Source organism: Anas platyrhynchos, chromosome 5 (genome assembly GCF_047663525.1).
Source record: "Anas platyrhynchos isolate ZD024472 breed Pekin duck chromosome 5, IASCAAS_PekinDuck_T2T, whole genome shotgun sequence".
Taxonomy (NCBI): domain Eukaryota; kingdom Metazoa; phylum Chordata; class Aves; order Anseriformes; family Anatidae; genus Anas; species Anas platyrhynchos.
Genome location: NC_092591.1, coordinates 30,489,042 through 30,513,444, shown reverse-complemented (window position 1 = coordinate 30,513,444; position 24,403 = coordinate 30,489,042). Strand labels below are relative to the sequence as shown.

The 24,403-nt window shown below is 68.8% G+C and overlaps 2 protein-coding genes across 5 annotated transcripts; one reads left to right on the top strand and one right to left on the bottom strand.

Moving 5' to 3' along the window:
• Positions 1 to 333: 333 nt before the first annotated feature.
• PLEKHG3 (pleckstrin homology and RhoGEF domain containing G3) lies at positions 334 to 7,804 on the top strand. Of its 3 annotated transcripts, XM_072038586.1 has the most exons (17): positions 334 to 472; positions 1,877 to 2,158; positions 2,247 to 2,347; positions 2,443 to 2,512; positions 2,601 to 2,647; positions 2,759 to 2,909; positions 3,097 to 3,231; positions 3,324 to 3,506; positions 3,599 to 3,691; positions 3,767 to 3,853; positions 3,973 to 4,006; positions 4,127 to 4,222; positions 4,310 to 4,384; positions 4,496 to 4,656; positions 4,728 to 4,931; positions 5,088 to 6,096; positions 6,180 to 7,804. In XM_072038586.1, exons 2-17 carry the CDS (start codon positions 1,886 to 1,888, stop codon positions 6,809 to 6,811), a joined length of 3,351 nt encoding a protein of 1,116 aa, XP_071894687.1. In that variant the 5' UTR covers positions 334 to 472; positions 1,877 to 1,885; the 3' UTR covers positions 6,812 to 7,804. The 3 variants fall into 3 exon arrangements, with proteins under 3 accessions (XP_071894687.1, XP_071894689.1, XP_071894688.1); XM_072038588.1 differs by lacking the exon at positions 4,310 to 4,384; XM_072038587.1 differs by lacking the exon at positions 334 to 472 and having other exon boundaries at positions 594 to 2,158.
• SPTB (spectrin beta, erythrocytic) lies at positions 7,370 to 24,403 on the bottom strand. 2 transcript variants are annotated; one of them, XM_038179660.2, is made up of 35 exons: positions 24,244 to 24,403; positions 21,208 to 21,382; positions 20,966 to 21,117; positions 20,649 to 20,822; positions 20,463 to 20,554; positions 20,304 to 20,384; positions 20,109 to 20,224; positions 19,852 to 19,964; positions 19,597 to 19,784; positions 19,406 to 19,523; positions 18,731 to 18,889; positions 18,354 to 18,656; positions 18,072 to 18,222; positions 16,740 to 17,607; positions 16,507 to 16,644; positions 15,677 to 16,436; positions 15,335 to 15,537; positions 15,170 to 15,260; positions 14,952 to 15,098; positions 14,611 to 14,874; positions 14,319 to 14,525; positions 14,149 to 14,238; positions 13,790 to 14,059; positions 13,261 to 13,391; positions 12,963 to 13,167; positions 12,255 to 12,874; positions 12,025 to 12,163; positions 11,857 to 11,941; positions 11,280 to 11,476; positions 11,094 to 11,191; positions 10,879 to 10,957; positions 8,953 to 9,095; positions 8,703 to 8,876; positions 8,520 to 8,562; positions 7,370 to 8,035 (listed from the first exon to the last, which is right to left on the bottom strand). In XM_038179660.2, exons 2-35 carry the CDS (start codon positions 21,347 to 21,349, stop codon positions 7,871 to 7,873), a joined length of 6,906 nt encoding a protein of 2,301 aa, XP_038035588.2. In that variant the 5' UTR covers positions 21,350 to 21,382; positions 24,244 to 24,403; the 3' UTR covers positions 7,370 to 7,870. The 2 variants fall into 2 exon arrangements, with proteins under 2 accessions (XP_038035588.2, XP_071894681.1); XM_072038580.1 differs by lacking the exons at positions 7,370 to 8,035; positions 8,520 to 8,562; positions 8,703 to 8,876; positions 8,953 to 9,095 and adding an exon at positions 9,111 to 10,526.

Sequence of the window (24,403 nt, the reverse complement as noted above, 5' to 3'; positions counted from 1 at the left end):
AAGTGGGCGTGGCTTCGAGGCAGAGTGGGCGTGGCTTGATGAGAAACGGGCGTGGTTTACGACAAAATGGGCGTGGCTTGAGGGTGAATGCGAATGGTTTAGATGCGGAGTGGGCGTGGCTTAGAGCCCTAGTGGGCGTGGCCTGGTGATGAATGGGCGTGGCTTGGTGATGAATGGGCGTGGCTTAGCAGCTGAATGGGCGTGGTTTGGCTCCGAATGGGCGTGGCCTCGCCGCGGAGGCCCCGCCCCTCGCCCCCTCCCCGCTCCCCCCGCCCCCCTCCCTTGGCGCTGCCCCCACGCGTGTCCGCGCCCCCCCCCCCCCCCCCTTCCCACCACCCCCCCCTTTGGGTGCCGCACCCCGGGGTGCCGGGGCCGGGCGGGGCGGGCGCTGCCGCTGTCCCCGCCCCCGGGGCTCGCCCGCCGCTTCCTGCGGGCACGGCCGGGACGGGGCGGCGGCGGCGGAGCGCGGGGGGTGAGTGCGCGGGGAGGGGGTCCCCGTGGGGAGGGGTGTGTGGGGGGGGGGTTTTGGGGTGCCCGGGGCACGCCGTGCTCGGGTTTGGGGCTTTTGGGGTCTTGGGGTGCTCGCCCTGTGGGGCTGTGCTGCCTGGGTTCCGGGCTGGGGGGCCCCGTGGGGATGGGGACTGGGGGTCCGTGGGGTGCCCAGCACCGGGGGTCCCCGTGGGGTTGGGGTCTGTGGGTGCAGGGGGTGCCTGGAGCCGTGGGTGCCCGTAGGGATGGGGGCTGGGGGTCCCACGCACTTTGAGCTACCAAGGGAGTAGGGGTTGTGGACCCCACGGTGCTGTGGGGTGGGAGCTGTGGGGTCCTGTGGGGCTGGGGGCTGGGGGTCGTGGGGTGCCCGAGCGCTGTGGGTCCCATTGGGAAGGGATCCGCGGGTCCCCAGGGGCTGGGGGTGACGGGGAGTCCCGTGGGGACGGGGCCCCGCTGCGCCGCCCCGCCGGTGCCCCGCGTCTGTGGGGCCGCCGGAATCCTGGAAAAAGCCTGGAAATGGTGAAAGCGCCTGCCCTTATATGGCTCCGGCGGGATCTCCCGCCTCCGGCCGGCCACAGGCCTGGGAACGCGCCGTGGGCCGTGCCCGGCTCCCACGCAGGATTTTCCCCCTGCCTCAGTTTCCCCCTCCCGGCGGCCACCTTTGGGATCCGGCATTTCGGGGCCCGGCGGGGGGCACCCGGCTCAGCCCCGTGGGTTGCGGGGCGCAGCCCCCGCTCGGGTCGGGGTTAATCTCGGCGCCGAGGCTTTGGCGGCACCGGGAGAGGGGGGGCAGGATAACCCCCCCATGACGCTGGCCCCGCGCCCTAATCCCGGCGCTGAGCGGATTAGGGCGGCCGGGGGCGGGCGATGGTGGCCGTGGGGCTGGGAGCCACGGCGGCCTGGGGCTGCCAGGGGGGTATTTGGGGAGCTTGGGGGGCCCCGAATCCCAAAACTCCCTCGAGCGACGGGTGCCCCACGGCCGTGCCAGCTGCCCCGGTGGGCTGTGGGGGGCACGGTGCTGGGTTTTGGGGGGCTCCCTGTCTGCCCGTGGAGGGCGGCGGCGGCAGGATGCGGCCATGCGGCACGGCGGGCGCGGGAGGAGTCGGAGGGAACCGGCTGGACTGGTTCAGGTCCCGTTTCCCCCCCCCTACACCGCTACCGGGAACGGGAATGGGGGGGTCCGGGTGGCCCCGGCACCGCCACCGGCACGTGGCCCGGCTCAAGGTCGCCCGCCGCCCGCCGGCACCGTCCTTCCGCCAGGAGCCACGGCCCTCGCCGTCTGGGCTCGCTTCCTGCCCCGGTGCCACCTCGGTGACCCGGCACCGAGCTCTCCGCCGAGGTGCCCTACGGCTCACTGGGTCACCCCGGGGTCTCCGCTCGCCCCCAGCCCCCGGGGATGCCGGTGCCCGCCTGCCCGCAGCACCCTGCCCTCGGCGAGGTGCCGGCGGCTCCCACCCGCGGCATGGAGGAGGAGGAGGAGGAGGAGGCGGCGTGCGACGGCGAGGAGCCCTGGCTGGCCAACAGCAACAACAACGCGGCCCCGGGGGGGCGGCCGGGGGCGCAGGGCGTGCGCCCCCTGGGCCAGGAGCCCTCGTACCTGCAGCGCGTGCTGCTGGAGATCGTGGAGTCGGAGCGCACATACGCCCGCGACCTGCGCGGCATCGTGGAGGTGGGGGCACCGTGGGGATGGGGGGGGGATAAGGGGGGAGGTCTCGGGCCCTTGGGTGGCACTGAGCAGCGGCTGCGTGGGCACACAGGGCTACCTGGGGAAGATCATCGACGCCGAGGAGCCGCCGCTGCGGCCGGAGCAGGTCAGCGCGCTTTTTGGGAACATCGAGGACATCTACGAGCTCAGCAGGTGAGTGGCACACGTGGTGGCACCGTCCCCTCCCTGTGATGTGGTGGTGGTGTGGGGGGCTCCGGTTAACCCCCCCATCCGTCCCTTGCACCCAGCAACCTGCTGCAGAGCCTGGAGAGCTGCGCCTGCGACCCGGTGGCCGTGGCCGTCTGCTTCGTGACGCGGGTACGGGGATGCGGTGCCGGGGCAGGGGGGGGGCACGTGGCAGGGGCCGTGCCGGGCTCTCACCGTGCCCCCCCCCCACTACTCACAGAGCCAGGAGTTCGACATTTACACGCAGTACTGCAACAACTACCCCAAGTGAGCGGGCGCCGCGGGGCTGGGCGTTATGGGGAGCTGTGGGGTTGGGCGCCGTGGGGCTGAGCACCCCCTGGTGCTGTGTCCCCCCCCCCCTCTCCAACTCCTCCCCAGCTCGGTGGCGGCGCTGAGCGAGTGCATGAGGAGCAAGCAGCAGGCGCGCTTCTTCCGCGAGTGCCAGGAGCAGATGCGGCACGCGCTGCCGCTGGGCGCCTACCTGCTGAAACCCGTCCAGAGGATCCTCAAGTACCACTTGCTGCTCCAGGTGAGCCGGCACGGCGCGGCACGGCGTGGCACGGCACGGCACGGGTACCCAGCGTGGTTGGGACCGCGTGGCACAGCGTGGGGCACGGCACGGGTACCCGGCACGGCAGGGTGGGAGCTGGCAGCGTGGGCACTCGGCGCGGCGCGGTGCGGCTCGGTGCCACGGCGTGCCCCCCCCGTGCCCGCAGGAGATCGCCAAGCACTTCGAGCGCAAATCGGGGGATGACTACGAGGTGGTGGTGGAGGCCATCGACACCATGACCTGCGTGGCGTGGTACATCAACGACATGAAGCGCAAGCACGAGCACGCCATCCGCCAGCAGGTGGGCCATGGGGAAAGGGGCACGGCGCACGGCGGGGGTGGCGAGGCCGGGTAGGGGCTGCGGTGACGCCGCTGTCCCCGTGTCCCCGGCAGGAGATCCAGTCGCTGCTGCTGCAGTGGAAGGGGCCGGACCTGACCAGCTACGGGGAGCTGGTGCTGGAGGGCACCTTCCGCGTGCAGCGGGCGCGCAGCGAGCGCGCAGTCTTCCTCTTCGACAAGCTGCTCCTCATCACCAAGCGCCGCGGGGACCACTACGTCTACAAGAGCCACATCCTGGTGGGTGCTCGCCCCGCTGGGAGGGAGGGGAGGTGGGGAGGGGGTTTTGGGGTTGAGGGGGGCACCGCGGGGCTGATGGTGTCTCCGCGCAGTGCTCCTCGCTGATGCTGATCGAGAGCACGCGGGACTCGCTCTGCTTCAGCGTGGCGCACTACAAGCACATCAAGCAGCAGTACGGCCTGCAGGTAGGGTGCTGTGGGGTTTGGGGGGGCACGGGGGACCCCTGCCCGCGCCCACCACCACCCCACCACCACCCCCAGGCCAAGAGCGTGGAGGAGAAGCGCGTCTGGACCCACCACATCAAGCGGCTCATCCTGGAGAACCACCACGCCATCGTCCCCCAGAAGGTGAGGACACCCCGGCGTTGTCCCCCTGCCTTTCTTAATTTTATTTTCGGGTGTGGGGGAGGCAGGGGGGGTGACACCCCCTTGGGGACACCGCCTCTCACCGCCTCTCTCTGCGCCAGGCCAAGGAAGCCATCCTGGAGATGGACTTGTTCCGTGAGTGCCCCCACCCCTCCACCCCTTCACCCCCATCCTATATCCCTGCGCCCCCACCCCACGTCCCTGTGCCCCCATCCCATGTCCCTGTGCCCCCTTGTCACCCCCCTGTGCCCACAGACCCCCCGCGCCTGCCCCGCTACAGCCCCGAGCGCCTGCACCGGAGCCGCTCCTGCCAGCCTCTGGACCAGCCACGCCACGGCCGCCGGCAGTCGGGTGAGCCCCCCCCCGGTGGCACCGTGTCCCCCCCGCGGGGACGGTGCCGTGCTGACGCCTGTGTCCCCCCCCCACGCCGCCCCGCAGAGCCCTTCGAGTGCCGCGACCGCGCCGAGACGCTGCCGGACCGGCTGCAGGGGCACGCGGGGCGCCGGCAGTCGGGTGCGGATGGGGATTGGGGTTGGGGTGCGTTTTTTTTTTTGGGAGGGGGTGTTAGGGGCACGGGGATGATGCCACCGCCCTGCTGTGACATCCCCGTGTGTCCCCCCGCAGAGCCCGCCAAGCAGATCCTGCGGCAGCTGGGTGAGCACGGTGAGCGGCTGGGGGTGACATCAGGAGGGGGGGGGCAATTTTGGGGTGCTGCCCCCCCCCCCCCCCAAAGCTCACCTCTGCTCTTCTTCCTCCCCCCACACACACGGCTGGCAGGGCTTAAGGTAAGGCCAGGGCACGGGGTGGTGTGGGGCTGACCCCTGTGAAGGTGCTGAGCCCTCGTGTCCCCCCACAGCACGCAGGCAGTGAGGGGACCCTCCTGGAGGCGGGGGAGCCCCCACAGCCCCCCAGGGCCTGGGCTGCAGCTGGGGGCGTCGTGGAGGAGGAGGAGGAGGAAGAGGAGGAGGAAGAGGAGGCTTTGGGCAAGGACAGCCAGGAGGAGCAGGACGGGCACGGGGACAAGGATGGGGACGTGGCAGAGGAGCCCCAGGAGGAGCAGGTACCCGCACCGGACCCCCACCCCTTCCCCTGCTCCCTGCGGCACCCCGCATCACTTGTGGGGCACCCCAAAAGTGCCGTGGGGCACCGCACACCCCTCAGCTTCTGCTGTGCTGAGAGGGCAGGGGCACGGCCCCCCAAACTTTGCTCTCGCCAGGGGACCCCGGCAGGGAGCTGCGAGTGGCACCACGAGGTCGCCGCCACCCCGGCGTCACCGGTGTCCCCGCTGCGCACCGGGGAGCTCGGCGAGGGGACGGAGACCCCCGCGCCCCCCTCCCCATCGGGGACCCCCCCGCCGGGGCTGCCCGACGGGGAGGGCGACCCCGAGCAGCACCCGGATATGGAGGCGGGCACCGGGGAGGACCCGCGGGCGTTGAGCAGCGAGGAAGAGGAGGAGGAGGAGGAGGAAGGCCACGGGGAGGGCAGCATCCTGCCCCCCTCGGTGCTGGACCAGGCCAGCGTCATCGCCGAGCGCTTCGGCAGCAGCCTGTCGCGCCGTGGCAGCCTGGCGCTGGAGGGGCGCAGCGGCAGCACCCTCAGCCTCGACGGGCCCCCCCCGGATAGCGGGGCGCCCCGCAGCCCCCCGCCGTCCCCAGAACCCCCCCCTCCCACCCCCCGGCGCCGCTCGCTCCTCTCCACCCAGGACCTGCTGCTGCTGCGCAAGATCCGGAGCTACTACGACAACGCCGAGCACCAGGACGCCGGCTTCAGCATCAAGCGCCGCGAGAGCCTCTCCTACATCCCCAAGGGGCTGGTGAGGACCTCGGTCTCCAGAATCAACAGCTGGCCCCCCCCGGAGCCAGCGAGCCCCAAAACACCCCCGGAACCAGCGAGCCCCAAAACGCCTCTGGAACCAGTGAGTCCCAAAACGCCTCCGGAGCCGGTGAGCCCCAAAACGCCTCCAGAGCCGGTGCTGGCGGTGGATGGAGCACCCCCTGCGCGCCAGGAGAACGGGCTGCAGCCCCCCGCCGAGCCGCTGCTCATCGTGGAGGAGGGCGACGTTGGTGCTGGGGACCCCCCGGGGGTGCTGGCACTTGGGAGCCCCCCCGGGCGCCCCGCCACCAGGGTGTACCAGCTGGCCCGCCAGTACAGCCTGCGCATCAAGAGCCGCCGCCGCCGCGCTGGCCTTCCGCTCGGGGACAGTGCCACCCACACCAGCACCCCAGGTGGGACACTTTGGGATCGGGGGGACCACGGGCACCGTCACCTTGCCACCACCCCGCTCTCACCCCTCTCTTTTTTCCCCCAGGTTTGCCCAAGCCACCCGTGTCCCCAGGGGACTCCGTCACCCCCACGGTGTCCGGTGCCCCCCGCAGCCCGCCCAGCCCCGGCGGTGGCGGCACCGAGCCCTTCTCCTGGCCAGACGTGCGGGAGCTGCGTGCCCGTTTCGGCGCCCCGCGGCCACCGCCGGTGACCCGCAGCCGCTCGGCACCTGAGGGGCCGGGACGTGGGGGGCGTCCGGCGGCCAAGGAGCGGGGTGGGGGCCGCAGCCGCAGCGCTGAGGCGGGCGTGGGGACCCCCGACCCATGGCGCGGTGCTGGTGGCGGTGGTGGCCACCATCACCACCACCAGCAGCAGCCCGGGGGGCTGTGGGTGACGGCGCAGGCACCCCTGGGCCCCGGGGGGCAGCGGGTGGTGGTGCTGGAGAGGCTGCCCCCCCCTGCTGCCACCGAGCCCCCCGCCTACGTGCAGATCCGCTCGCCCACCACCCGCGAGAAGATCTGCCTGAAGGCGGTGGTGGAGCGCTGCAAAGCCTACCAGGCTTCCGAGGAGTACCGGCGGCGCTGCCCCCCCGGGCAGGGTGAGCCCCCCGAGCCTCCCCGGCACGGCCTCGTCAGGGACCTGCGGCAGAAGTTTCAGACCCTCGACGCCGCCAGCTAGGGGGGGCAGCTGGGAGATGGGGCGCCCTGTGGATCCCCAGGAGATGGGGCACCCCATGGACCACCAGGAGATGGGGCACCGTGTGGACTACTGAGGGATGGGGCACCCCAAAAATCCCTGGGAGATGGGACACCCCATGGACCACCAGGAGGTGTGGCACCCCATAAATCCCCGGGAGATGGGACACCCTGTGGACCACCAGGAAATGGGGCACCCCATAAATCCCCAGGAGATGGGGCACCCCATGGATCCCCAGGAGAAGGGGCATCCTGTGGACTACTGAGAGATGGGGAGGCTCCAGCTCACCCAGGACAAGGGGCACCCCGTGGACTCACAGCTCACCTGAAAGAAAGAGCCCCCCATGGCCCCCAAGGAGGTGGACACCCGATGGAGCCCAGCTTGCCCAGGAGATGGGGCACCCCCGGGCCACCAGGAGATGGGCAACTGGACCCCAAGAAGAAGGGGCACCCCGTGGTCCACCAGGAGACTGGACTCCCCCTGGCCCCCACCCCGCCTGCCAGAAGGGCCCCCCCCCAAGCGCACAGCCCCGGGCCCGCCTTGCTTTGACATCTTTATTACAAAAAAGAAAAACCCAAACCGAACCCGAATTTCCTCTCCGCCCACCCACCCGTGCGCTCCCCCCAGGGACGCTCGGTCCGGCTGTGGGGGTGCAGGGGGGGGGCCCCAGCAGCACCGGGACCCCCACCCGCAGCAAGGGGACAAGCGTGGAGGGGAGGGGGCGCGCTCTTTGGTTGGTGCCCGTGGGGCTGGGGGGGAGGGGGGACACACGCTGGTGGGGGGCTTATGGCTTAGAAAAGGGGGCTGGAGGGGGGGCTGGGATGCGCCCGCGTGGGGTGGGTGCACGTGCATGCATGCGGGGCCACGCGTGTGCATAGACGTGCGTGCACCGACACCGGGGTGCGTGCATGCCCTTCAGCATGGAAAGAGATGTATATATATAAATATAAACGTATCTATGTATATATATATATATATATACACGCGTGCCGCGGTGTGGGTGCGGTGCTGCCCCCCCCCCAAGCCCCCCCTCTTCCCCATTTATTTCTTCTTGGGGAAGAAGCTGAAGCGCTTCTCCTTGTCCCGCCGGGGCGGGCCGGGCTCAGGGGGGGCGCGGGGTGGGGGCAGGCTGCGTGCCTTGGCCGGCAGGGTCTGGCAGGAGGTGATGGCCGCGTGCAGCCCCTGCAGCCACGTCTGCATCTCCTCCTGGGGGGGGGCACGGGGCGGTCGGCACCCCCTGGCCCCTGCCGGGTGCCCTATGTCTTGTCCCACGAGTGCCAGACCCATGGTGGCCCTCTGGGTACCTCTGGCCACCCCGTGTCCCCTTGGATGCCCTGCGTGCCTCTGGGCACCACTGCTCATCCTTTGTCCCGTGGGGCACCTCTGGCCACCCCCGTGGCTCCTGGCCACCCCTGGCTGCCCCAATGTCCCCCTGGCCACCCTGCATCTCCCCAAGCATCAGCGGCCATCCCAACATCCCATGGCTGCCCGTGTCCCCACTGGGCACCTCTGGCCACCCCAACGTTCCCCTTGGGGACCTCTGGCCACCACCACTTTTCCTGGCCACCACTGTGGCCCCTGGTCACCTCCCTTCTCCACAGAGCTCCACTGGCCATCCTTTGTCCCCTTGGGTACCTCTGGCCACCCCAACGTCCCCTTGCCACCCCCTGGCCCCCAGGGCACCCCTCACCTCATCCTTGCCGTGGAAGAGCCACTCGCTGCCGTTGCTGAGCCTGGGGTCAGAGCAGAGGGCGGTGAGACCCCCGCTGCCCCGCGCTGTGCCGTACCCATACCCGTGCCATGCTGCACCCACACCCTCTCCGTGCCATGCTGCGCCGTACCCATGCTGTACGGCGCTGTACCCGGGCCATACCTGAGCGTGAAGACGTGCTTCTTCTTCTTGTAGCCAGCGGCCACCTGGCAGCATGCATCGCGCAGCCCCAGGGGCTCCTCGCCCTGGCAGGGCACCCCCAGCGCCCGGCTCTTGGCGTCCTTGAAGAAGGCGAGCTCGCCGCCCCGCAGCACGCAGTACCGCGTGCTCCACGACCTGCGGGCAGCCCCGTCACTGCCAGGCTGCCACCGTGCCCCCTGCCCGCTTGGGGTGGCCGCCACGCCGTGCCTACCTGTTGGATGCGCGCTTGGTGGCCGCCTCCAGGTCGTGCTTGCGGCCCAGGTAGCCCTCGAGCTGGACGCGGGCCGGCTGGGCGGGCAGCGTGGCCACCTCCTCCCGCGGCACCGTTGCCGGCTCCTCCTCGCCCTGGGCCGGCTGCCACGAAGCAACAGCCACGTCACAGCCCGTCCCCGTGGGTGTCACCCGCTGTCACCTCCCCGCTTCGCCAAGCCACGTCCCCGGGGTGTCCTCCCCTCCCCTCTGTGCCACCCCTGGGCATGGTGGCACCGGTGGTGTCCCCCCGTGGGGACGCACAGAACCCAAGCGCCGATGCCAGGAGCAGGCACCCCCAGTGCTCAGTGACAGCAGCGCTGCACAGGGAAACTGGTGGCCACCAGGAGCTGGTGTGGGGACCCCTGAATGTCCCCCAAACCAGGGCTCAGGGACAGTGGTGCGTGGCAGATGGGATGCCCAGGGTGAGGCTTTGGGCAGGGTGCAGAGCGCGGTGATGCCACAGCCCCCTCGTCCTTCATGTGGGGACAGTCCCAGCCCCTTGGTGTTGGTGGCAGTGAGCCAGGGCCACGTGGAGCTTCTGCGGTGTGCCCCACCAAGGTGGGCAGGAGGAAGGAGGCTGTCCCCAAGCAGCCAGAAGGTGGCTGTGTCCCCAAGGAGGCAGGAAGAGGAAGATTGTGTCCCCAAGCTGGCAGAAAGCAGTCTTGTCCCCAAGCAGGCAGAGGGGGACCCTGTCCCCAAGGAGCTGGAAGATGCCCATGTCCCCGAGCAGCAGAAGTGATCTTGTCCCCCAGCAGAAAGTTGGGGATCCTCTCCCCAGAAAAGCGACCTTGTCCCCAAGGAGCCAGGAGATGTCCCCAAGCAGGCAGGAGAGACAGAAGGGGGTGCTGTCCCCGAGCACAGAACAACCAGAAAGCAAATCCTGTCCCCAGGCAGGCGGGAGGAGCGCAGAGGGGGGCAGCGAGCACGAGGTGATGGTGCCAGAGGGGGGCAATACCCTGTGGGGTGACGACGTCCTGCAGGGTGACCCCCACGGGGTGGCGATGCCCCATAGGGTGACAATGCCTTGTAGGGTAGCGATGACAGCTCCAGAGGGTGGCAATGTCCCATAGGGTGGCGATGCCCCATAGGGTGGCGATGCCTTGCACGGTGACACCCCCAGGGGGTGATGGTGCACCACGGGGTGACGGTGCCTCGCAGGGTGACAACGCCTTGCAGATCAGCAATGTCCCTGGGGGTGACGATGCCCCTCGGAGTGATGCCACCCCTCGGGGTGACGATGCCTTGCAGATCAGCGATGCCCCTTGGGATGACGATGCCTCGCAGGGTGGCATCCCCATGGGGGCAGCGATGCCCCTGAGGACACGAGCCAGAGAGCTGATACAGGCGCATCCGTCCATCCAGCAGCACCGTGTCCCCGTGTCCCCAAGGAGCCAGCTGTCCCCTCCGTGCCAGGACAGAGCCAGCTCCGCTCCCAGCGCTGGGACAGCCGGGTGCCAGGTGGTGGTGGCCATGCCGTGCGGTGTCCCTGTGACTTGCAGGTGTCTCCTGGGACAAACGCCGCTGGGGACCTGCCTGCTCCGGGGTGGCCAGCTCCGAATTTGCCCTGTGCCAGCCTCCACCATCCCCAGCCTCACCCCGGGGCTCCCAGCCACCACGGGGACACACGCCGTGGCACAGGGGAAGGCGCTGCCCTTTGGCCCGCCCATTTTTTTGGGGGTCATTCAACATTTATTCAACTCAGCGCGAGGAACAACGCGAGGGGTCACGGCCGTCCCCGGTGTGGGACGGGAGGGAGAGCGAAGGGAACGGGGCCGGGAGCCATCGGCGCGGGCGCATCCAGGGGCAGCGGTCAGCGTGGTGGGGCCATGCAGGGGGGGACATTCCTGGTGCTGGGGAAGGAGAAAAGCTAAAAGCCAGAACTGACCGGTTGGAGCCCATCGGTGGTAGGCGGAGAGGTGTCCTGCGGCGTCACCCCCTTCCTCTTCTCATCCTCTTCCTCCGATCTAGGGGAGGGAGGTGCTCAGCATCCCAAAGGACGGAGGTGGGCATTGGGACGCCCCCAAAATCCCCACTGGAGACAGCCCAGGGGGAAACTGCCTGCAGGTGGCCACCTGGGGACACGGTGCCCGCAGCCCTTACCCTGCCTCCAGCTCAGCATCCAGATCCAGGCGATATTCGGGAGCGGCGTCATGCGTCACCTCCTCATCCCGCAGCGTCCGCCCGCCCAGGAGCTCCAGCTGCCAGGGAAGGGGATGCAGGTGTTGGGGGGACACCCAGCCGCGTCCCCCCACCACCACCCACGGGGCCACCCGAGCTTTTCCTCACCGTGGTCAGCTTCCTCAGGGCGGCGATGCGTTCCTCCCAGGTGGCCGTGGACTTCTCGAAGGCTTCGTGCCGCTTGAGCAGCTTCTCCACCCCGTCCACCGTCTGCCCGTAGTCGCTGCTGGCCAGGTAGGGCTCCTGCGCCACCAGCCACGACTCGGCCACCGAGGCGTCCCTGGAGAACTGGCACACCTCCAGCACTGCGGGCAGCAGGGGCAGAGCGCTCAGCAGCCGCCTGGGGGGGTCCCACTAACCCCAGACACCCCCCCTGCTCCCCAGCCTGGGCTGAGGTCAACTGCATGAAGTTCAACAAGGCCAAGTGCCGGGTCCTGCACCTGGGGTTGTTAGACAACCTTTACCAAGAGGGTTGTTAGGCACTGGAACAGGCTGCCCAGGGAAGTGGTGGAGTCACCATCCCTGGAGGTCTTTAAAAGACGTTTAGATGTAGAGCTTAGGGATATGGTTTAGTGGGGACTGTTAGTGTTAGGTTAGAGGTTGGACTCGATGATCTTGAGGTCTCTTCCAACCTAGAAATTCTGTGATTCTGTGATTCTGTGAACCTGGCCATCACCACACTTACGCAGCCGCAGCCGGTCCCAGCGCTGCTGCCACAGCTCCATCATGGCCTTCCTCTTGTCCAGCAGCTCCATCAGCTTCGCCTTGATCTGCAAAGGGCGGCTGTCACCAGGGAAGGAGGGGGTTCATCCCCACTGCCCACCCTCCCCTTCCATCCAGGGGCTGTCCCCACCTCGGGTGACTCCTGGTGCTTGCGCTGCAGCAGCTTCTTGCCCAGCTCAATGCAGGTGGTGAAGTTCTTACTGCGTGCGTCTATCTCGGCGTGGATGCCCTGGTGGTACTTCATGAGCAGCTCCACCGAGGAGACGTCCCTGGGGGCAACGAGGGGATGAGCGGAGACGTGGGGGGCTCAGCACCATGCCGGTGGGCAGAGGCACGGCGCCCCGACCCTTCCTCTCCTACCTGGGCTTCTCCTGCGTCTGGATCTGCCTCGTGGTGCTCTCCATCCAGGAGAGGAGGTCGCGCGCCATGCTGAAGAAGCGGAACTTGTCGGCCGTGTCCACCAGGCGCGCCCGGCGCCCGCTGCACGCCTCCAGCAGCGCCCGCAGCGCCCGCGCCACCTCCTGCTCCAGCTGCTGGATGCTGGCCGCCTTCTCGCCGGCGTAGGCGGTCTGCAGCCGCGCCGCCGCCTCCCGAAACTGCTGCACCTGTGTCTCCAGCAGCTGGAGGTCGCGCTCGAAGGCGCTGTGCATGCGGTGGAAAGCCTCCACCGAGCCCGAGTCATCTCCCAGGTCCTGGGGCAGCTCCTGGTGGCGGTCAGCGATGAGGGCCAGCAGCTCGGCGCCGTCGTAGAAGTACTTGTGCAGGTCGTAGGAGGCGGCCAGCAGCTGCATGCGGGTGTCGATGAGCTCCAGGAGGTCGGCCCAGCTCTCGTTCAGCCCGTCCTTCCACTCGGCCATGGTGGCGGCCTCGGTGTGCCCCGCGTCGATGAGGTCCTCGATGGCCAGGTTGACCCGGTCCACGCGCTCCTGCCCCACGCTGCCCGTTTCCCGTGCAAACTCCCGAAACTTCTCACGCAGCAGCTGGGGTGGGGAGGAAGAGACAGGTTCACGCCACCCAAAAAACACCCCGACAGCACCGTCACCATCAGGCCCGTGCCGGCGGGCTCACCGTGACGTGGTCCAGGTCCTGCCCCAGCTCCTGGGAGGAGGCGACCACGTCGCGCTCGGCGATCCAGTGCTCCAGGTCCTCCACCTCGCGCTTCAGCTGGAAGAGGTGGCACATGTTCTCCAGGCGCCGCCGGCGCTCCTCGGCCGCCTCCTTCAGCCCCGCGTAGTGCTTGTCCACCTGGCCCTGCAGCCGGATGATCTGCTCCCTGCGCGGCCCCGGGCACACAGACACCCCGGTTCGTACCCAAACCCGACGGTTTTGCCATGCCTCGGGTTGGGACACGCACGGTGGCACTTACCCCTCGGGGTGGCCGGCGGAGAGCAGCTGCTGTGCCCTCCCCGCCAGCTCCTTGATGGTTTGGCCGTAGTCCTCGATGGAGCGCTGCTGCCGCACGTGTCTCTTCAGCATCACCAACCCACTTTCCTCATCCTGCAGCAGGGACGGCACCACCAAACATCAGCGCGGAACTGGGGTTGGGGTCCAGCCCCAGTGCCCACCCTGCAAGGGCGTCCTGCCTCCCCCCGTTGCAGCAGGGAGCAGCGGTGGGATCAGCACGGCGTGGCGTGCAATAGCATGGGGCAGTGCGTAATGGTGTGAGGTAGGATGGTGGGGAACGGCATGGCACAGGGTGCCGTGGTGCACTGAGAGGTGGCATCGTAAAGGCATAGTGTTGGGTGCCACGACATGGGATGGATTGTATGGCAGAGCGTGGCACGGCAAGGGATGATTTGGATGGCATGGGATGGCGTGTAATGGCACGGGATGGCAGCAGGACACAGCACAGAGGCCCCGAGAGACACGGGCACACGATGTGGGGCCGCCCTCACCTTCGGCTTCTCCTCATCCCCCATGAAGAGCTCCTGCTCGCTGACCCACGCCTCGGCCTCGCCGGCATCCATGTAGTACTGCTGGGCCTCACCGGCCTCCTGCAGCCTCCGCTGCCGCGCAGCCACCTCCTCCCGCAGAGCCTCCCACTGCACCCTCAGCTCCTGCGCACGCTCCGCCAGCTCCGGGCACGGTCCTTCGGCCGCCGCCTCGCCGCGTGCCAGCACCTCGGCCAGCCGGGGGGCATGGCCCTGCAGCTCCTTCTGCAGGGTCTGCCACGGGGCCAGGGGGTCAGGACAGGGGGAGGCGGCACCCGGCACCCCCAGGTGGGGCGGTGGGTGCCGCTGTGGCACGGACTCACCTCGTTCCTCTTGGCTAGGCGCTGCACACTCTGCAGGTCGGTGCCGTGGTCCGTCGACCTGGCCCGTGGCATCCTCTCCTGCACCCACAGCTGCAGGCGACAGCACCCACTGAGTGCCCTGTGCCCCCTGGCACCGCAGCCCCCGCTGCCACCGCCACTGCGGTGCTCACCGTCTCATCCTCCAGGTCACGCGCCAGCTGGTACATGGCCTTGGAGGTCTCCAGCTCCCTCCTCCTCCTCCCCAGTGGCTCCAGCAGCTCGAGGAAGCGCTGCTGGAGCCTCTGCTCCTGCCCATCAGGCTCCGGCGCAGCCCCGGCGAGCGGGGCCACCAGCTCCGCCAGCTCCTCCTGCCGCGCTCCCACTTGCTCCTCCAGCCGCTGGAGGGGGAGAGCCGTCAGGACCCAACCACACCGCCCACAACACCCTTTTAGGATGCTCTCCAACCGCACGCCCACTGCTCACCGTCAGCCTCTTGAGCATCAGGTTGGCACTGGTGAGGTCCTCGGCCCGCTCGGCGGCGCGCAGCTCGCCCTCCGCCTGCCCCAGCCAGCGCTCCAGGTCGCCGTAGCTCTGAGCGCACAGCTCGGCGCGGTTGGCCTCGAAGAGCTGCCGGCCCTTCTCCTCGGCGGCGGCATGCAGCCCATCCCACAGCGCCCGCAGCTCGCCCAGGCGCTGTCCCACCACGGCGCCGTACTGCGGCTTGCGGCTCGCCAGCTCCGTCCCCTCCTGTGGCACGGCGGCGTGGTCAGCAGCGGCCACGTCCCCACACCGGGGGCTGGCCGTCCTGCCACGCCGGGACCCACCTCTTCGACCTTCTCCATCCATCCCCGGTTGGCCGCCAGCTCAGCCATGAACGCCTGGTGCTTCTGCCACTTGCTGTGGAGACCACGGGCTTCCCCGTAGGATGCGTCCTGCGCCGTCAGCATCTTCTCCTCCACCCAGGCGGCGAGCTGTGGGAGAGGGCGTCACGGCTCGGCCCTGGGGGAACCCCACAGTGCCACTGGCTGTGCCGCTCGCCTACCTCTCGGCAGCTCTGCAGGAAGCTCTGCAGCTCGTGGTTGTCCTGCAGCAAGCCTGCGGCCTCCTGAGCCTTGGCCACGATCGCCTGGTGCCTGGTGGGGGGACAGGCGGTGTCACCCCACTGCCACCCCACCGCGGTGCCCACAGGACCCCTTGCCCAACTCACCGCTCCTGGAGGGCCTTGCACTTCTCGGTGATCTTCTCGGAGAAGATGTTGCCCTCGGCCACCAGCTTGGTGCCGTTGGCCACCACGCTGGGGACCTTCTCAGCGCTGCTCTCCATGCTGGCGTGGAAGTCCTCGAAGCGGCGCAGGGCGGCCACCGAGCCCTCCAGCGTGGTGGGCAGCTCCAGGTGGGCCAGCGTGTACTCCTGTGGGGCACGGGGGCTCAGCACCCTTTTTTGGGAGCCTACCAGCCCTCTCCTACCACGGGGATGGGTGCTGTGCCACGCACAGCACCACCACGCCCCAGATCCTCTCCCCCACTGGTGGCCACGTCCGCACACCCACCTGGTTGGTGAGGAGGATCTCCGCCTGCTTGGCATCTCGCAGGAACTCCTGGAAGCCCAGGCACTGGGCGAGGAAGCGCTGCCGGGCGTCCCACATCTTGCGCAGGGCACCCCAGCCCGCCTCCACGCCGCGCAGCCGCTCCCGCAGCTGCTCGTACTCGGGGTCCTCCTGGCCCCTCGTCACCCTCTCGCCCGCCTCCACCAGCGCTTCGAAGGCGGCCGCGTGCCCCTCGGCGTCCTGGCGGGCAGCCTCATGCCGCTGCAGCAGCTCCTCCGCCTCGGCCACCGACACCGGCACCTCCTCGGTGGCCGCCACGGCTTTCTGCGCCCCGAAGAGCCACGCTTGGAAGTCATCCAGGTCCTGCAGGAAGCTCTGCAGCTGCCCGACTTCCCCCAGCGTGGCCGCCCGGTCCCGCAGGGCACCCTGCAGCCCGTCCATGGCATCCTGAGCCGCTGCCAGCCTCCCCGCCACGTCCTCGGCCAGTTCGGGGCGCTCCTCGGCCAGGCGGGCAGCCTGGGGGCGCAGGGCGGCCAGGCGGCTCTCGGTGGCCGCCAGCTCACGCTCGATGCCGTAGAGCTTGCGCTGGGTGGCCAGGACGCCGGCCAGGTCGCGGCCAAGGTCCCGCGTGGACTCCACCACCCGCGTCTTGCCCAGCAGCCAGGAGCGAGTCTCCTCGCACTCCAGCTGGTAGTTGAGCAGGCTGAGCGCCGAGCCCACCGCCGCGCGCCGCCGGGACACCAGCTCCCGAAAACGGCCCCACCTGCACGGCCACGGGGGTCAGGGCGGGGGGGCGCGCTGGGGCACAGCCCCCCCGCCACTCGGGGACGTACCTCTCGTTGAGCTGCTGCTGGCACTGCCGCACCTGGGGGCTGCGTGGGTGCCCGCTCTCCAGGAGACCATCGGCCGCGCGGTTGACGGCGTCGATTTGGGGAGCCACGCCGGCCATCTCCTGCTCCAGCCCGTCCAGCCTGCGGGGTGTCCGGGCTGAGAACGGGCCAGACCTCGCGGCAACGGGCTGAGAACGGGCCAGAGCTCACGGCACCGGGTGGTGGCACCTCCCTACCTGTGCTGCACCAAGTCCAGGTCCTCCAGCGCGGCAGGCACCTCCAGCTTCTCCAGCCACCGCTCCTTGGAGGCCATCCAGAGATGGCAGGCTTCGCTCTCCCCGAAAACAGTGTAGAGGTCCAGGGCATCCTGCAGCCGGCGGCCGCGCAGCTCGGCCAGCCCGACCACCTCGGCGTGCAGCGCCCGCAGCGCCGCCAGCCGGCTCTGCGCCTCGGGGCCAGCCTGCAGCTCCGGGGGGAAGCCCTCTGCTTGGTGGCCCAAGCGCTCCAGGAGCTGCCGGGTGGCCACCAGCTCCTCCAGCAGCTCCTGGTGCTCCCGCAGCAGCGCCTGGGTTCGGGCTTCATCGTGGCCCAGCTCCTCGCTGGCCGCTCGCCGCCGGGCATCCGCCAGCACCTCCGCCAGCTCCTCGGCCTCCGCCTGGAACTGGAAGAAGCCCTCGGCATCCCGCAGCCCCCGCCGGCGGAAAGCCACCAGCTCCTGCAGCTGGACCCAGAGCGCCCGGACAGTGGCTGCCCGGTCCTGCAGCAGCCCAGCCTCACGCCCCGCATCTGCCAGCCGCTTGGCTGCCATCAGCGCCCGCTCCAGCCGGGCACCCCGGGCCTCCAGCTCGGCCTCCAGGGCAGCGTGGCGGCGCTGCAGCAGCAGCACGCCCGCCAGGTCCTTGCCGTAGTCCAGCGCCGAGCAGATCTGCTCCTGCTCCTTGATCCAGTCCTCCGCCTCATCCAGCTCCCGCAGGCACTGCCAGAGCGCCCGGGACTGCTCCAGCAGGGCTTTGCGCCTCGCCGCCAGCGCCTGCAGCTCCCGCCGGCACATATCCAGGTGGCTCACGCGGTCCCGGATCACTTTGGGGTCGCAGGGGCGGTAGCCTGGCCGGGGAGACACAAGGGAGGGCATCAGAGGGGTCCTGGGATGTGTTGTGGCTTCCTGGAGTGACCCTACCCTTGGAGCAATCCTGCTTTTGGAGAGCCTTGAAGCAGCACTGCCCTTGGAGCAACCCAACCCTTGGAGATCTCTTGGGTGCCTAACACTGGAGTGGCTCTACCTTTGCAGACACTTGGAGCCTCCAACTCCTTGGAAGCCCTTGGAGTGACCCTACCCTTGTAGCAACCCCATCCTTGGAGACCTTTGGAGATTCCCCAACCGCTGGAGTGCCCCAAGGCCCCCAGAGCCCCCTGAAGCACCCAACCCTTGGAGCAACCCTACCCTTAGAGTGACCTATCTTTGGGAACCCTTGGAGACCCCAACCCCTGGAGTGCCCCCAGCCCCTTGGAGATCCCCTGGAGCACCCGACCCCTGGAGCACCCCTGGCCCCTTGGAGCAGCACACCTACCCTCAGCGTCGGCGAAGCGGAGGGCAGCAGCGCTGACAGCCCGCACCTTCTCCATCTGCAGGGCCATGTCACCTTCCAGCAGCCGGTGGGTCTCCAGCAGCTCCTCCACCTCCAGGAGGTGCTTCCCAGATTCAGGCGATGCCAACTGTGCCTGCGGAAGATCCTGGCGTCACCTGCAGGCTCCGAGCAGGTGGTGAGCACCTGGCACCACGCTGCTGGCTCTGTCATCGCCTGAGCGATGCATGCACCAGGGGACGGACACATCCTCCTGCATCCGCTCACCTTGACCTCGTCCATCCAGTCGATGCTGTGCAGCATCTCCTGGAAGAGGTGCTGCAGGGTGAGGTTCATCTCCAGGCGCTGACGCCGGGCACGCAGCAGCTCCTGCAGCTGCTCCCAGAGCCGCAGGATGTTGTCCTTGCGCCCCTTGATGCGCTTGATGTCGTGGTAGCCCTCTGCCTCCAGCTCCTTCGCCACCGCCTCAATGGCCTGCACCCGCTCCTTGTAGGCGGCCGTGTCCGTCTCGATGGCCTCGTGCTTCTTCTTGGCCGCCTCCACCGCCGGCAGGTCCTGGCCGAAGTTTTCCTGCCAGGAGCAAAGCTGGTGGTGAGGCAACTTTGGGGTGTCCCCGTCCCCGCGGTCGGTGCCCCGCAGCCCACCTGTGCCACCAGCTGCTGGTTCTCGCTCAGCCAGGCCTCCCGCATGGACGCCTTCAGGTCGAAGCGCCGCGCCAGCTGCTCCAGCTTCTCCTGCCGGATGAGCTCGTTGCGCAGCGCCAGCTCCCGCTCGTGCTCCGCTCTCTCCAGCTGCTCCCACGCCTGGCAAAAGGCAGCGCCGGATGGGGTGGGACCCACGTGCCGCATCCCACCGGCACCGTCTCGCTCTGCTAGTGAACCCCAATGTGCTCCACGGGTGGGGGAGCATCGATGGAGAACCCCAACCTGCCCTGGGACGGGATGGACCCAACTGGCCCCAAGACAGACCCAACTGGCCCCAAGATGGACCCAACTGGCCCCAAGACGGACCCAACTGGCCCCAAGACGGACCCAACCGACCCCAAAATGAATCCAACTTGCCCCAAGATGGACCCAAACTGCCCCAAGATGGACCCAACCTGACTCAGAGTCCCAAATGCCCTAGGACGGACCCCAGATGCCCCAAGACCTGAATTCCCTCAGGATGGACCCAACCTCCCCAAGACAGACCCAACTTGTCCCAGAACCCAAGGGGAAAAAACCCTGTGGTACTGGTGGAAAAGCTGCCCCCAATGCCCCCAGGTGCCCCAGGAGCAGCCACATGTCTCCCCGTGGGGCACAGCCGGAGGGTCCCCGTACCCGGTTGATGTCGCAGACCAGGCGCCCCTCATGCGGGGTGTAGACGCGCTGGTTGTTGGCTCGCATCCGCGACTGGATGGTGAAGAGCAGCACCTCCAGGTTGCCCTTCTCCTGAAACCTGACCCGCAGAGAGCTCAGCCCGGGGCACCCATGGGTGCTGGCTGCAGGTGCGGGGCTGGGGGGACGCTTACTTAGGGGGCTTCTCCACCGTGCGGTAGGTGCTGAAGGCTTGCAGCTGGTGCTGCACCCCGGCCAGCGAGTTGGCAAAGTTGCGGCTGTTGAGGGAGACGATGGTCTGCTCGATCCAGGTGAGCAGGTCGGAGGCCAGCCCCCCGTAGCCCTCGATCATCCGCTCCGTCTCCTTGGCGTGCTCAATGACCTGCGGCGGGGCTGGCGGTGAGAGCGGGGCACCCCGGCAGCTCCCCCAGCCCCGACATCGTCCTCACCTTGCCCAGCCGCCTGCCCTTCACCTCCAGCTTCTTCATCTCGGAGAAGTAGTGGTAGAAGGCCACCACGTAGGTGATGATGGACTTCTCGTCGGGGTTCTCCGTGAACACATCTGCAAGCATGAGAGAGGTGTCAGCCCTGACCCAGTCGCTGCAGCACCCCGGGGTGCCACCCATGTCCCCGTAGGACACCTCTGTCCTTCCATGGGCACATCCCAGGGGGGAAAACTGAGGCAGGGGGTTGGCAGCAGCCTCACCTTCGGGGTCGAGGAGTGGGGTGATGCCCAGGTGCCGCTCTGCCACGCTGAACGCGTGCTCCAGGTTGTGCCGGGCGTTGGACTTGGTCAGGGTTTTGAACTCGAACAGCTCTGGCCTGGGGACAGAGGAGGACACGGGACACGGTGGCACCGCCGTGCCACCACTGCCCTGTTGTCGGCCACCGTGCCACATACCTGTGCTTGTGGATGAGGGCGTTGAAGGCCAGCCCGTCCTTCCAGCTGGAGGTGAAGTTGGTGATGTTCACATGGGGGTAGCTGCAATGGGGACACCTCACCGTCAGATTCTGTGCATCCCCAGACCCCGGGGCAGGGGGTGAGGGTCCCAACACCTACCCCGCCGTCTTCATCTGGCACCAGAGCAGCAGCGCGTCCCGGGGGGAGCGCGTCTCTGGGCCCTCCTTCATCTCCTTGATGACATCCTGGATCTGAGGGACAGAAGGACAGCCTGGGTTATCAGAGGACAGCGGCGGGGGATGGCTTCTGTTTGGGTGCTGAGCCCATGGGTGCTGCCCAGCCCACCTGGAAGCGCAGGATGATGGTCCAGATGAGGCCGAGGATGAGGCGGTGGTTGCCGTCCACGATGTCGTGGGAGCCCATGTTCTCCAGGTGCACCTGCTTCTCCTTCAGGAACTGCAGCGCCTTGTCCACGTTCTCCAGGCAGTGGATCCGCATCCGGCCCTTGGTGGGCTTGGGCTGGGGCGTGACAGCGCTCAGCACCCTGCCCTCACCCCCAGGCACCCCATGCCCTGCCCAAGGACACCCCGCCACCATCCCCACCCCGGCCTGATGCCAGCCGCGGTTTGGCAGCGCACGGCACAGCCGGAGGGGACTCGTACCAGCATCTCTTTGGACAGCACCTCCAGCAGCTTGATGAGCATCCGCCCGTCCCGGAGGTCCAGGTAGAGGTCTGAGATGCGGCAGGTGACGCAAGCCAGGTGCAAGTTCACCCACTTGGTGAAGGTTTTCTTCTGCACCGCCTCCCGCTCGTCTGCAATGACAGCGGGCACGGTGGCACCGGGAACAACCCCGCGCCACGCGCCAGTGGGGACCACGGGGACCCCAAAAACCATCCCCGCACCTGCCAGGGCTTTGATGCGGGAGCGCTCGAAGAGGCGTGCGGAGCTGTTGTCGTTGTCCAGCTCATCGTCAGAGGCGTCCCAGAGGCTGTAGGAATGCGACTGCTGCACCTCCATGTGGTCGTAGTCGTTCTCCGAGGTCATGGTCCCGGCGTCCCGCGGCCGGGCGGCCGTCGGCTGCAGGGAAGGGGCTGCTGTAGGGTGGTGGGGACACGGGCACGGGCATTGCCGCCCCGCCACGCGCTGGGATTTGTGGCTAAGACCTGCTGGTTAATCGGCTCAATGGGATTTAGCGCCGTGCCCCAGGTGTTTCGGGGCACGGAGGTGCCGCGCACTCGAGGAGCCCCCAGTTGTTGTCACCCTGTGGTGGCTCACGCTGCTGTGTCCCCGTGTGGGTGCCTCGTGTCCCCATGGACACCCCCAAGGGACACGGGGGCTGCGGGCACCCACCCCACGCCTGCACCGAGAGGGGCTTCGTGGGGAGAGCTGGCAACAGCTGCCAGCGGGGGGGGGCCGGGAGGGGACACCCGCCCCCGGGGACATTTGAGACGCAGATAGGACTAGGATGGGCCGGTATCTAAAAATGCCTGCCAGCAGCTGCCGGGAAGGCGGGGGGGCTGCGCGGCCTCCCTGGGGCCCCCGAAGGGTGCAGGGAGCCAGGCTGAAGGCTGCCACCTCCAGCACTCGCTTGGACCCCCCCTTCTCCCAACAGCACCCCTCCAAAATCCTGGCACCCTCCTTGCTCTATAGGGTGCGCCCAGCCGGGCACCCCAGGGCCTGAGCAGCCCCCCCAGGGTGACCCCTCCAAACCTGGAGCCTGTGGGGACGCACAGGGACACTGGGGAGCACAGGGGTGACCCCCAGGGCTGCAGGGGGGGAAAACACCCGTATGTGGCGGGGGGGGGGCGTTATCGGGGGCCGGCAGGGCTGGGCGCTTTCTCTGCACCCTAATCTCGGCAGCGCAGGCAGGAGTTTGGCTCGGGAGCAGGCATGCACACAAGAGTGTGCAAGGGCATGCCAGAGCGTGCACATGCGAGCAAGGGCATGCCAGAGCGTGCAAGAGCAAGCACGTGCTAGCAAGGACGTGCAAGAGCACGCCAGAGCGTGTAAGAGCGTGCAAGAGGGCACATGCGTGAGCATGGGCACGCAAGAGCATGCAGATGCGAGCAAGGACATGCAGAAACGTGCCAAGGCATTCGAGAGCGTGCACACGAGTGCAAGGACATGCAAGAGTGTGCAAGAGCGTGCACGTGCGAGCAGGTGCACGCGAGGTTGTTTGTGAGCACATGCAGGGCAAGGCAAGCGTGTGCAGGAGGAGCACATGGGGGTGTGCAAGAGCGGGGCACGCAGCCCCCTGCACTGCACCCCCGGCACCCCTTGGCACTGTGCCGCTGCCGGACAGCACCAGGCTCATAGGAAAAAACAAAAACAAAAACAAAAAAAACCCACAACCATGAGGAACCCCAAATTTTGGGAACCCCCTGGAAGTGCGGGTGTGCCGAGCTGTGCCGCGTCTCGGTGCCTGCAGCAACAGCGGGGAGCGAGCATCCTCCTCCTCCTCCGAGCCTCCGGCGGGGCCCTGGGCGAGCCAACACCGCGCGTTGGCGACGCGGGCGCTCGCCGAGCCTTTAAATCTCCCTCTGCAGCACCAGCGCCGCCGGGAGAACAACGGCGCCCGGCAGGGGCCCCCCGGCGGCTGCTCCACGCGGGGGTTTGGGTCCCAGCACCGCGACCCCGGCGGCGAGCCCCCAGCCCGCGGGCTGCACCCCGCTGCCTTCCCCGGCCGCGGCTCGGCGCCGTGAATCAGCACTTCCCGGCCGGGGGCTGGCACCGAGCCGCCGCCGCCGCCGAGGTCCCCCCGCCGTGCCCGGGCTCCGCGGGGAATGCGGGGGTCCCGCCGCGCCCCCAGCCCCTTCCCCGCTCGCCCGGGCTGCGCGCAAGTGCCAGCCAGCGGCGCAGGAGCGGGCACCATCCACCGGAGCGCAGCGCCCCAAGAAAACACCCTGGGGTGCTGACTCTAAGCATCACCCCGGCTGCTTCGTTTTCCCCAGCTTCATTTTCCCAAAGCAGGAGTGATTTGTGTTTTTCTTTTTCTTTTTTTTTTTCCCTTTCTCGCCCCGCTGCCAACAGAGGGACGGCCCCGCAGCCACCGGCAGCACCGCGGGCGTGCGCCCAGGGCCGGGAGCAGATGGCCCGGCACGGCACGGCTCCGCCGGACCTCCGTGCCCAACGCTGGCCCCACAACGGGGCCAAGCAGGAGAGCCGGGCTGCCCAGGGCTGCCCAGGGCTGGGCTGGATGTCACCGTCACCGCCACCGCCACCGTCACCATCCCAGCCCGGCTGTCCGGTGTCACCGAGCCATGCCGCCGTGGCACACACACGTGCTGGGACGCCGCACGCATTTCTGGCTATAAATAGGCCTGGGCTCAGCCCCGCTCCTACCCCCGGGCGGGGGGCACCCGAACCCCCCAAAATCTCCATGCAAGGCCCCGAAAGCACCCGGGAACGTGGCACGCACGGGGCTGCTGTGCCGGACACCCCGGCAGCGCTCACCCACAGCCATCAGTTATTGCCTCACCAAAGCTCTGATATTTCCCCAAAACACGCGGGACCCTCCCCGGGCACCCCAAATTTTCCCCCCCACCCCAATGCCACAGCCGGAGGGAGCAGCGTGGGCACCGGGCACCCCCGGAGCATCCTCCCCGCCAAGGGCACCCAAACTCTTCTTGGGACCCAAATTCCCACAGGGTGACGGCGTGGGCCAGGGTCACCGTGTCACCGCCGCGTGTCCCCCTCCCCAAATCCCCCCCCCCCAGCATGTCCCACTCCCGCTGCGCACCCCCCACGGGTGACCCCCCTTCCCCACGCATGCTCCCCCCAAAAAATCCCACAGCGGGAGCAGCCCTGGGGAGGTGGGGGGGGGACGCACGGGAGGTGGCTGCCACCCCGGAGGGGGGGGTGGCAGCGGGTCCCCGCGTGTCCCCGCTGCCTGCCGGGGGGGGACCGCGTCCCGCTGCCCGGGGGGGGGGGGCGCTCACCTGCGCGGGGCGGCGGCGGGAGGGCGAGCGGCGGCGGCGGCGGCGGGCCGGGAGCGGAGCGGGGTGGGGGCAGCGGAGCCGCCGCTATAAATAACATTATCGGGACATTCCTTGGGCTCCAGCTGATAGCCCGCTGTCTGCCCCCCCCCGGGAGGGCCAG